The 12130-nt window shown below is 46.4% G+C and overlaps 1 protein-coding gene across 42 annotated transcripts in view; it reads right to left on the bottom strand.

The window, feature by feature from the left end:
• The window catches only part of DST (dystonin), a 280915-nt gene that overhangs the window by 242470 nt on the left and 26315 nt on the right, over nucleotides 1-12130 (bottom strand). For 34 of the 42 annotated variants that reach the window (XR_014944222.1, XM_015859182.2, XM_085542024.1 and 31 more), the window contains one exon: nucleotides 6449-6656. Coding sequence is in view for 41 of the 42 variants with exons in the window: in XM_015859182.2 (XP_015714668.2) it covers nucleotides 6449-6656 (208 nt within the window). In the remaining variant the exon portion in view is untranslated. Of the gene's footprint in view, nucleotides 1-5699; nucleotides 6285-6448; nucleotides 6657-12130 lie in introns of those variants that run through there. The other 8 variants (XM_085542039.1, XM_015859188.3, XM_015859197.3 and 5 more) reach the window with 2 other exon arrangements.

Genomic DNA, 12130 nt, shown 5'->3' with positions numbered 1-12130 from the left:
TATTTTCACCCACCATAGAAAAATCAAGGCTTTGTTAAGTTGGACAGCTTTAATTATGTTTTACAGGAAACATTCTAGGCATGCAGCAATAAGCTGCATTCATATTTGACATTTACAAGTCTTTATTCTTTTAAGCCTGAACTTTTAAAATACTTGCGCTTAACTTTAGGCATGTGAATAAGCCCATTTTTTATTCTACACAGTACTTAATTCTAAGCCCGTGTTGTAGATCTAGCAAAATGGCGGAGTAAATTCTCTGAATTATGCATGCTTTAAACAGCATGGAAAAAAAAAAAAAAAAAAGAAGGAATATATGATCTGATTTTCCATGCAAAAGGTTGCTAAAGATAAGCAAACTAGATCATGATAAATAATGAAATCCCCCTCACCCAAAAAGCTCTGTAGCCTTTTTGAACAATGATGTCTGAAATTGATTTTTCTCTTGATTTTTCCATGCTTCGCCAACTCCTGGATTAGGCCATAAAAAGGCCATAATGAATATTCCTGTGATTGCTGCTTACAACGTTGCTGACTCTGTGGGAATTGGGAAGTACCAAAAAAGCAATTTAACAGACCTTCATTTGACCTCTGCCCCAATTCTCCTCTCGAAGATATTTGACTTGATACAAAATCCCACCTCCCTCAGTCACCCAAGCAAGTATCTTTTAAAGCCAAGGTGACAGAATCACAGATCATGCACACCATCCAACCCAGCTTCAGAAACCATCCTGAGACTTTCACACAGACAAAGCCTCACTGAATTGGCTGGCATTCAGGTTCTCAGTATTTGATTCCAACAAAATTTAGACTTCCTCAACCGATTTCAAGCAAACCACTCGCAAAACTCAAATCAGCAAGATCTGGTTCATATTTAGAATGAAGCACACTTAAAATAATCCCATCCCCAAGCAATATGAACCAAAATGGCAACAAGGCTTTTTGCTTAAAGGAAAGGCACAGGTTGTACATTTTTCATGTAGCCCAAGGAGTCCATTAATTTTGCCTGACTTCACAACACAAACGTCATTACTTTTCCATCCTTAATTGAACACACTTTCAGTCAGCTCAAATACTTCATATTCCAAGGGAGGCTGACTTGCTGTAGACAATATGCATGGAAAGAAAGCCACAGCGTCACCACGCCGAAACCCTGGGTGCTGACAGATGACTGAGTGATGCACAGCCAGGTAATCTACATGCACCTGCACTGAGTAGCAAATGAACGATCCTATTTCTCTGAATACCAAAGTGATCAGTTCCAGGGCTTGAAGGTAACAGCACCTGAGGAGAGGTGAGAGATTAACACCAGAGATGGAAATTCCTTACACAGCCTGCAAAACTGACACTTATATGCCACTGGGTTTTGTTACACCAAAGAAATAAGAAGAATTAAATCAAAGTCAGTTACCCATAAGTATTTCTTTCTGAATGCAAAACCCAAAGCCATGAAGCAGAAGCGCTGACTCAGAGCCCAGAACAAGATTTTTGGATGTTGTCATTAAGGCTCCTGAGTTCAGAATATAAATGAGAAGTTACAGAAAATCACTGATTTCAGAGTCAGGTCTAAGTCTGACACTGAACACATGCAGGAAATTCCAGATTCCTAAAACACTGAAGCAGCTTTGTTTTCAGCACCTGCTCTGAGCAAAGTTATCCCTTTCTGAAGTCACTCTAATGGCCATGGTTGATAAGCATTCAGATAGTAATTCAAAAAACAATACCCAAACAATTTGAGGATTGCTTTACTTGAATCTACCCTCAGTAGAGCACTGCAACACACAAACGACATTGCCTTGAACTCTACTCAGGCAACCAAACACAACAGATGGACCACTAGCTCTTGTCAACACCGACTTGTTTCTCAGAAAACAAAGCTGTTCAAGATGCTTCTGCTGGAAACACAGAATGACATTTCTTTAGTCAAAAGAGAAATGCTATAACTGAAGCAGAACAGAACAAAGTTGAAACCCAGCCTGGCTTTTGCTCTGCACAGCCCCAGACCTGCCCCTTCTGCAGCAAGCTGGCACCATTCTAAAGAAGCAGAGGCCATGCACCCAATCCAAAGAAAACATTTATGTGGCACCTTTCCTCTCATCAACAACAATGCAGGCCAATTGTATGTAGATGGATAAGGAGCTAGAAGATATGGTTTAGTGATTTTCTGTAGGTATGGCAAAGGGAGGACAGATGGACTATAGATGCTCTTGTAGGTCCTTTCCAACCTTGTGATTCTATGATTCACAAATTCACAGCACTTAAAGGTCTGTGTGGACCAGAAAGCCTCATATATTTTCAACTTCTAGAATCTATGCAGTTTTAAGAACATTGTTAAATAACTGTAATCTCCTTCATAGTTCTCTCTATGAAATTGCCCTTTGCCAGAAAAAACAACCTTGTTGTCATCATTAGGCGTTTCTGTTTCAATAATGATGTTAAAGGGAGGAAACTTTGTTACACAACTGTTCAAAGTTTTGCAAGAAAAAAAAAAGAGGGCTGCTGCAACTGGAATTTAAATATTTGCTACAGAAAAAAAAGGGGGGAAAAATAGAGGACTCATATAATGTAAGTCTTGATTTATCACTTAAGATCTATGCCAGACTAAATCCAATGAATGCACTGCACGTACCGACATCTTCAGATCTTTAACACCCAAGTCGTGTCAGAATGCAACAACACACAACTACCCCATCTGGTAGAGATGGTCATCCAATATTTCTAAACTCAAATGTATCCAAATGCTACTGGACATTTTCTTATTATGAAGTCAGAAGAAACAACGTATCAGTAAGGCTGCAGCTAACAATAATTCTATTATTTTTAGTTCCCAGGCAATGGTGATTTTTAAAGTTCATTTACAACCTCCCAGAGGAATCCAGTGCAGTTTTAGATAAAGCTGAACTTCCAGCTATATTTGCATTATTTCTCATCTTCCTGTTCAATCACAAACAAGATATGAAATGCATTAAATATTTATGGCAAAATACGCTGGAAGCTTCAATGCCCCTATTGCAATAAAGGCTTTGCCTATGTCAGTAGCACCTATAGAAATTTATAGCAGCAACTTGTGCCCTTAAGTAGCTTGACTGGATATGATTTCTGAATCCTGTAAGATAACATGACGTTTTTTCCTCTATCCATTAAAATACTTCAGAAATACTGCCATTGAAACAAGCGAAGCAAGAAGAAAAACATGATGGCCAGCAATAGAACTGACCAGGAGTCAGAAAACAGTATTTTCTCCCATGGCAAACAGCTCCTCTGTGCTATCTCAGATTTAGCCAACAGTTGCCTAATTATTTACTGTCACAGCCACAGACATGGTCAGCAGGCAGAGTGTGGAGACGCACACATACTCTGCTTTCCACAGCTGAAGCAACAAAGTCATTGACTCTGCACAGCCTTCCACCCCTGCAGCCCATTCTGGTCAATGAAAAAGACGAGGAGCAAAATCTGAATTTTCTACCTTCTAACAGGAGTGTGATTATTTTTTTCCCCCAAATCCAAAGGCCCGGATGTCTTGATGATGCAGCATCACATGACCCCAGGCCTTCCAAGGCAGGCGGTGAATCCTGCACAGCTGACTCTGCTAGTTACAGCACTCAACAGCTGGGGCACACATAGTTTGGCACCCTGATAACGCCCGAAATGAACACAAGAGCCTTCTGCTCTTGTGGAGAGGAAATAAATTCCTAAAAAAAGAAACGTTAGCATTAGCGCTGATGATTGAAGCTCACCTTAAAACCAAGGCAACATGTTTTGCATTTGGTTCAGAAAAACAATAAAGGCAGTGTTTACAGAACTGAGAAATGTGGAGAAATGGCACTCCCTCTTCAAAGCATATATTGTAGCAATTCCTTTCTGATTAGATCAGCTCCCATAGCAAGTCATCAGCACAACAATCACTGCAGTGAAGTCATACCACTGGGACTCCGATGGGAAATCACGAGCAGCTTGGAAACACGTTTTGGAAAATAATGCTTTCTCCAGGTTTCCAATATATCATAATTAAAACAAGTCTGAATCTTCACCTTTGCTCCCAATGGCTGAATAAAGTACTCCTCAAACAGCAAAGCACAGCATGCCGGTATACTCAATGTGACACTAAAAATTAAGGCAGCAGAAATTGGATCCTCCTAAGCAATTGCAGGACTCAGCTATCACTGTGAGCTGCATGTCAATGGGCACCACGCAGCCCCCGCAACACAATCAATTCAAATGCTGCCAGAGTTTATTTCTTATTAAAAATGTGAATTAGTTTTAGGAGTTTATTTTAATGAAAATCCATTTGCCCACCAACACTGACAAACCAAATATCTCAGTCCTCATGCAGTTAAACTCTCTGAAATAAGGAAATTAAGCCTGTGGTCTCTCCCAGACCTGTAAAACAAACTGGTGGGAGAACAAACCTCACTAAACCTGAGCTGAACCACAAATTTACAGTAATGTGAAGCAGAATAGAGGTGTTTTAAATTAGAATCAGGACAGGAGAATAGCTTCCCCCAGTGTTGTTCATCTGCTTTTTGTTTGTTTGTTTACAGAATGAAGAGCCCACCCGCTTTAAACATTTGCAAACATTAATTCAGCTACATACAAATTAATTGATGACCAAAAAAAAAATGAAGCTGAGCATAAAGTAAAGGTGTCCCTTTGAAGATGATCTATTCCAAGCCAGAACTGTTCCTCATCTAAAATGCACTAATGCATTTCAGTATCAAAGTGGTGCACATGCTCCTTAGCTGCACTGACACAATGGGCAACAGACACAAAGGAGTCATTAGCCAATGCTGTTAATGACACATGAAATGCAAGTGGCACAGGTACCCAGTGTGCTCAGGCTGCCAGGTTCCATTTCATAGCAGCCATCCGGAACGTTTCTTATTTTTCAGACTTTGCCAAAACCAACCAGGATTAAAGAAAATCTGCTATCAGGATCATCAAATCAAGCTGCCTTACATCATGCCACTCCCTTTCCCATCAGTGGGATCCATTTAACCAAAACCTTCACAACTGAACGCAAACATAGGGCTGAAAAGCCACAACTTTTCACAATAAGCATTTCAGATATAAAACGGAACCAATCTTTTTCCCAAATATCACTGAATTACTCAGCACAGCAAATGCCAGCATGTGCTGTGACACCGTAACAACTATTTCAGGGACCGGGATCTGATCGGAGCTGTTTGCTCCAAACGTTTGCACTTAAATTAAGCTCAGACCTGTAACACTTGCATATTTTGTAGGGGCCAATGCTCTGAACAGAGCTTTCAAAACACATCTCCCAAACTGTATCTTCTATTCCAATTAGTTTCAAAAAGCCACGTAATTTACACACCTAATGAGCTAAATTTAGTTGCACGAACCTTCGTCACGTTAAGTGCCTCTTATTTTCCCGTATTTTCCCTGCATTCAATGACAAAACTCAGGTGCTACGTCCCCCTTTGCCTGGCTACAAAAACAAGATTAAAAAGACGATGAAAAATCAGCAGAAGCAGGTAGCTAAATGGACAGGAGATGCTGCCAGCGGTTCATAGGGAAAGGCGGTGGGGGGGACGAATAAAAAAGAAAAGCCACCAGCACTAGTCGTCGCCTTTCCCCCCGCATCAGCAGAGCGCGTTGCGGACTCCCCGCGGCCCCTCTGCCAGCTCCCTCCCGGGGGGGCACCCCGCACCATCAGCCCTGCACCTGCTGGGCTGCCCTACCTTTGTATCTCTCCAACACATCCTCGTAGGCTTGCAGGTATTCCTGCTCCTCGCTATAGAAGTACGCGCCGGGGGAGAGGTAGCCAGCCATGGCTGGGGGCTGCTAGCGCTGCCCACCGCCCCGCTCGGCTCCCGAAGGCGAGCAGCCTCGGGAACGGCCGGGAAGCGAAAAAAAACAATATTAAAGGGGCGAAAAAAAAAGACTGCCAGCGGGAGGGAGGAGGCGGCAGAAGAGGACGCTGCCGGCCCGGCCGAGGAAACGCCCATGCTCCGGTTTCAGCAGCCGCCCCTCGCGGCGCGCAGGGGGCGGCCCCAGCCCGGCTACCTCCCGCCCGGCTCCGGCCCTCCGCTTCGGGGCGAGCCTCGAGCGCCGCCGCCGGCGCTTCCCTGCGCTCCCCTGCCTTCCTCTGCCGCCACCGGAGATCCGGGCGGCGCCCCGGCCCACGGGGGGGCCCAGTGAGCAGGGAAGGAAGGAAGAGCCGAAGTCCCCCGGGAGCGCCGAACCCCGCCGCATCCCTCCCGGCGCCCGTTCACGTACACGGCTGCTCCCGAACCCCCCCGCCTGCCTCCCCACGGCCCGGGGGCTGAGGCCGCCCCGCCCGCCGTGCGCCGTGGTAACGCCGCAGCCCTCGCGCGGCCCCTGCTGCTTCGCATCAAAGTTTAATGCGCGCACCTGCCCGCAGCCCGGCCGCAGCGCTTAGTCACCGCGCTCGGGAGGGCATCGCGCGGAGCTCCCCGCCGCCCCTTACCGGCGATGCGCAGCACGGCCCGCTCGGCCGGGTCCAGCACGGAACCGCCGTGGATTTTCCGCTTGGAGCGTTCGTGCTTGGGCAGGTTCCAGGGCAGCGTGTCCCCCGGCGCCGGCGACCCCGTGCCCGACTTCTGGCTGAGGTCTTCCTCCTCGGAGAGATCGGCGGAGGACGACATGGAGCAGCGGTAGGACGCGGTGCCGGAGCTCTGCACGGGGAGACACAGACACACGGGGCCGTCGGTGCGCGGGAGGACGCGCGGGGGGTCCCCGGCCCGGACGCGTGGCGTGGGAAAACATCCCTGAGGCGTGGGGTGGGGGGGACGCAAAAACCGGGGCCGGGGGAGAGGAACGCCGCTCACCATCGCCGCGGAGACACCGTCGGGGGATCCTCCGAACCCGGAGGCGGCCTTCGGGGGCCTCGCTGAGCGGGATGGATGCCCGCGGCTCCGAGCCCTCCGCCCGCTGCTCCCACAATGAAGCCGGCGGTGACAACAAACCCTCCCGCTGCCAACCGCCGGCGTTTGGCTCCCCCGCCCGGGCGAGGGGCAGAGCTGCCGGCGCCGGTCCGAGAACGCGGCAGGAAAACGCCCGCCCGCCCCCGCAGGGCCGCCCGCATCGCACGGCCCCGACCCCGGGCGGGGGGTCCCACGGGGCGGCCGAGGTGAGCATCGCCCGCACCGCGCTGAAGGCGGCAGATTTCCCCGGGAGTCCGTTTGGAGATGTAAATAAGAGCGAATGCAGTGTGGGGAGAGAGGCTGCTGCCATCCTTGATGGCCTTTCTGAAGGGTGAGGAAGGGAGCGGAGATGTCGGAATGATGAGGTGAGGATGAGGATACAGCGCACCCACACGGGTCAACAGGGCAGGAGGGGGGGCTGCTGGGGCCTCTGCTCTGTGCCCTCTCTCTGCAGGGATGCGATGCCTGCAGGGGACGGGTGACAGCGACATCTTCGATTTGGGATTCAAGATGGGCGCTACTGTGTTTGCCTTTTGATTACGCAGCCAGATGTGGGCCTGGGCACGGTATTCGGATTGTAGGGGCTACACCAGCCTCAGCTGGGACAGGCACACACATTTGGGCACTTGGCAGTCCTCATCCAGCTCCTGGCTGCTGGATACCAAAAGAGCCTATGTTTTAGGCCTGCCTGGGAGCCCTCTTATTTAGGATGTGCCTTGAAATCCATGTGGCTCTGCTTACAGAAGAAATCTGTGCCGTGAATGAGTTCTGATAAAATTCCTTTCTGCTGTCTGAAGTTCTCTTATTGGCTCTCATAAAATAGGCAAATGATTCAGAGAAACAATGTGATGCATGATGTGCTACACACAGAACTGCCAATAACATAAATGATCTGCTCAGTAAGGTTCAGTAAGCGTGAGGCAGCACAGGAGAATAGGTTTCCTGTGGCCTGTCCATAGCTCCCCATTGTGCTGTTCCCTGCAATCCAGCATCCTACTTTGGGCCTGTGCCTTCCATCAGTGCTCAGTAATGCTCTGTGGTTTTGGATCTCATGAGCCCATGAGGGTGGAGGCAGATTTTGCCTTTCAGCATCTTCACCTTCTTCCTTCCTCGATTGTAACAGGAAGACTGGAAGTGATACTTTGTTGTTATTTACATAGGAATGGGAATATACAAAGTAGAATGGCAGTTGTTATTGAACCTTTGATGAAAGAGATTTCAACCCTACGTTTACCTCTCAAAGTGCAGTATAATTTCTATCCAGAAAGTTTCTCTTTCCTCAAAGGAACCCTTGGTAGCCATTGTCACTGATTAAAGAACTCCTTTCATAGCTGCTCTTACACTCAGAAACAAAAAGCACTGTCTAGTGACCATTCCCTATGTAACACTGAATGGGCCGTGCCCTCTATGGAGAGAACCATTCTAAGAACAAGGATGCTGCCCCTCTGACCACAGCACTGGGAGGTGAGCTCTGTGATGAGACCCAGCTCCCACGTTTTTGAGGAATTACATGAAACAGGCAGAAATAGAATAGCCTTTGGCATCTGTGTGTATTCCCATTAGCCACATGCTTTTAAGTTGTTTTCCTTCATGCACACACTAACAAAGCTCATGAACCAAACCTACTTTGGTTTATTAACTCTTCAGGAATCACGTTATGCTCATTGTCAGTAAAAAGATGGATACTTGGAGAGGAAGACTCACAGTGAAGAAGCCATGCCAATGCCAGCTCCCATCTTAGTTACAGTCCGCTTTGTTCCTCAGCATTATTTCTGAGAACCATCCAACACCAAAGTGTTTTCAAGAATTGGGGCTTTGCTGATCCAAAAAATGTTTGTAATTAAATTGAACAACTGCTTGGTTGCACTTGAGCAAATGAACAGCTTTGATAGAAAGTCTCAAATAAGCATTTCATGATTAGAGCAGCTTAGTAACCAATTTTGGGGTGGGGATGGGGGGGGGAGAGGTGGATAATAGAACATTTGTAATATCCCAAAAAGGTTCCTGGCTGATCAGGACAGAATGTGAAGAAACAAACTGGTTATACTGGGTTGAAAATTAAAAATATGGAAGGCACCTCTGTTGTTACATTGCTGTAAGCAAGTGAAAATGATACCTGTTGTACATAATTCACTCAAACCTGGATCACGGCCCTCCTTCCCTGCCTGCTCTGAGACACAGCAAAGGGCAGGACTGACCCCTCAGAGCAGGAAGGCCCCAGCCCTGACGCTGCCATGGCTTACTTTGTGCCTCCCCCACATTGTGCATTCCTCCTGCTCGTTAGGCTGAGGACTCATCCGTCGCCTCTGATGTTGGGCACGGCTGCGGGGAGCTGTTGGATTTGCATGGTATATATGCCTACAGAAGCCTGTTGGTCGTACATAAGCAAACCTAGGCTCTGTTCTGCCTGCGTTAGGGCATAAGTGCTGACGCACGGCTTCCCTGGCAGTGCCGCAGGGGGGTGCAAAGCACTCGCAGCCCGCATCGCTCCCGGCAGCTACAGCATCCCGGAGAGCAGCACGCATCATTGCCGGTACCCGCGCCGTGCCCTGCCGACAGTGACACAGCAGCCGTCTGAGTCAGGCTTGCTGCTGCACTGTAACTGCTATAGCAGGTTTCCAGTAAAGGGGGGGAGCTTCAAAGCAGTAAAAGTACACTTCTTGTAAGTGGGGCATGGCAAAGGATCAAGCCACGATTCTCTTTTTGAGGGGAGAAATGAGGATTGTTTGTGGTAAGGAAGGCCCTATAGATGATAGGTGGAAAAAATGAAAAGACTGTAGCCAGCAAATGGTGTAAGCTGACACACGGCATCACGCCTCCATCACATCAGGCACACCCAAACAAGATCTGATATCTCCTGGACACTGCTGGGTTTTGCACCGTCATTCCTCAAGAGGAAAGATGAGCAGAGATTCGCTTTGAACATCATGGAATCATAGAATCACTCAGGTTGGAAAAGACCTTAAAGATCATTGAGTCCAACCACAACCTAACCATACTGCCCTAACTAACAACCCTCTGCTAAACGATGTCCATGAGCACCACATCCAAATGTTTTTTAAACATATCCAGAGATGGTGACTCAACCACCTCCCTGGGGAGCCTATTCCAGTGCTTAGCAACCTTTTCTGTAAAGAAGTTTTTCCTGATATCTAACATAAACTTACCCTGGCGCAACTTGAGGCCATTTGCCCTCATCTTGTCACCTGTCACCAGTGAGAAGAGACCAACCCTGCTCTCTCTGTAAGCACCTTTCAGATACTGGAAGAGAGCAATAATGTCTCCCCTCAGCCTTCTTTTCCCAGACTAAACAGCCCCATTCCTTCACTCTCTCCTCACATGGCTGATTTTCCAAGCCCTTCACAAGCCTTGTTGCCCTCCTCTGGACCTGCTCCAGCACCTCCATGTTCTTTCTGTACTGAGGTGCCCAAAACTGAACACAGTACTCAAGTTGAGACCTCACCAATGCCATGTACAGAGGCAGGATGACTTTCCTAGTCCTGCTCACCACACCATCCCTGATACAAGCTGGGATGCCATTGGCCTTCTTGGCCACCTGGGCACACTGCTGGCTTATATTCAGTTGAACATCAGCAGGCTTTGAACTGCCTGCCATGCAATTCAGGCAGCAGGAACAGCTGGGAGGCTGAGACCAAATGATTATTACATTGTAAAGTTACCCTTCTTTATGGCACTGGGGTTTGTGCTGTGCAACTGAATCCTAATACAGAAGAATCTTCTCTTTGAAAAGAAATTCCATTGCAGTGGGCCTTTTCACTTTGCTTTTTGGAAGCTTTTGGGAAGTAGAAAAAGAAGATCACCTCATGCTTCTGACTGAGATTAAACCCTCAGTTTAGATATGGGTGCCTAATGTTTCATTCATACTAAACTCTTTCAGAGCTTATGGAGTACATTTTCTTTTGTGGCATTCATTGCAGACAATTAATAAACATGAGTAGATATAAAACGTTGAATGGTGGTTTACTGAATGTGTTTCAACAAAATTCCTTCTAATAATTAAGAATAATTTAGAGCATCAGTTGAATTTAACACGCTGTTTCCTGGACTGAATGATATCAAAGTGGATCAAATTTTATAGTAAAATAACTTGATACATTTAAGACAAAATCTAGGACAACTGGATGTTCCCATTAGTAAAATCCTTACCCCTTTAACCTGATTAAATGGTAATGCAATGCAGAACACAAAACACCCAATGTATGTAATCAGGCTGTGTGAGTCCCTTGGGTCCACAAATTGTCAGAAACCATCAAAATTCAAAACAGATGCAGGAATAAAAGTGCAAATAAGGGCAATGTAAAAGCAACTCTGCTAAGTTAAAAAATAATAATAAAAAAAGAGTGAAAGAAAGGAAGGAAGAAGGAGGAGGAAGGAAGGGAAAAAAATCCACCAGTGGAGACTTGGCTCTATTAAATGAGTATTTCTTCCTCTGGTTCTGTGCCAGTCATTTAAGAGCATGTCTATACTTGAAAGTGCCTTTTTTAACAGGATGTGCAAATGTAAGGGCAGAGTTTCTGGCTTTTCATATGATGTTATAGAGCAGAAAACTAGAAGGTAAATACTTTAAATATGAAGCTTCTAAGCATCAAGGGTCTGCTTCTAAGTTAAGCACCTTAGTAAACAGTTCTCATGAAGACTGATTATTACTTTGTAAGGACAGTTTACATTGTCCTTATGTTGTCTGTCTTTCTAATGGCAGGAGAAAAGAGAAATAAGCATTCATTGTTTATTCCTGGATGAAACATAAAACAATGCAGCATCCATACCACTTCTCATGTCAGACACCTACTGGTCTGAAGCAATACTATCTTCTGTAACTTAAAATCAATTAGCGAATATTACACCACAGAAAGTTTTTGTTTCATTTGCTTCGGGTACTGGTGATCTCTTTCAGGAGCAAGAAGTTGAGAGATGGTCTACCTTTGCAATTCCCTGTTAACCGAGATGAGCTGGGGGATCATATACTGCCCAGAAAATTTCCACAGGTCTCAGCCATTTCTACGAATGGCAATGGGACAAGAGAAAAACAAGGCTGAATAATTCCCTGGAGTTTATAGTACATTGCTGTGCAAGGAACACCTGCTTGTAACTTTTCTTTCTTTTTCAAAGGAATAGGTTGGAAAGCAAGGCACACTTTATTCTGTGCAAGACCTAGACATTAGCAGAGCCAAATACATTCAGGCTGAAGTAGCCACATTGTGCCA

Source organism: Coturnix japonica, chromosome 3 (assembly GCF_054131305.1).
Source record: "Coturnix japonica strain WE chromosome 3, WE-NBRP24, whole genome shotgun sequence".
Lineage (NCBI taxonomy): Eukaryota > Metazoa > Chordata > Aves > Galliformes > Phasianidae > Coturnix > Coturnix japonica.
This window is presented reverse-complemented; position numbering and strand designations above follow the sequence as displayed.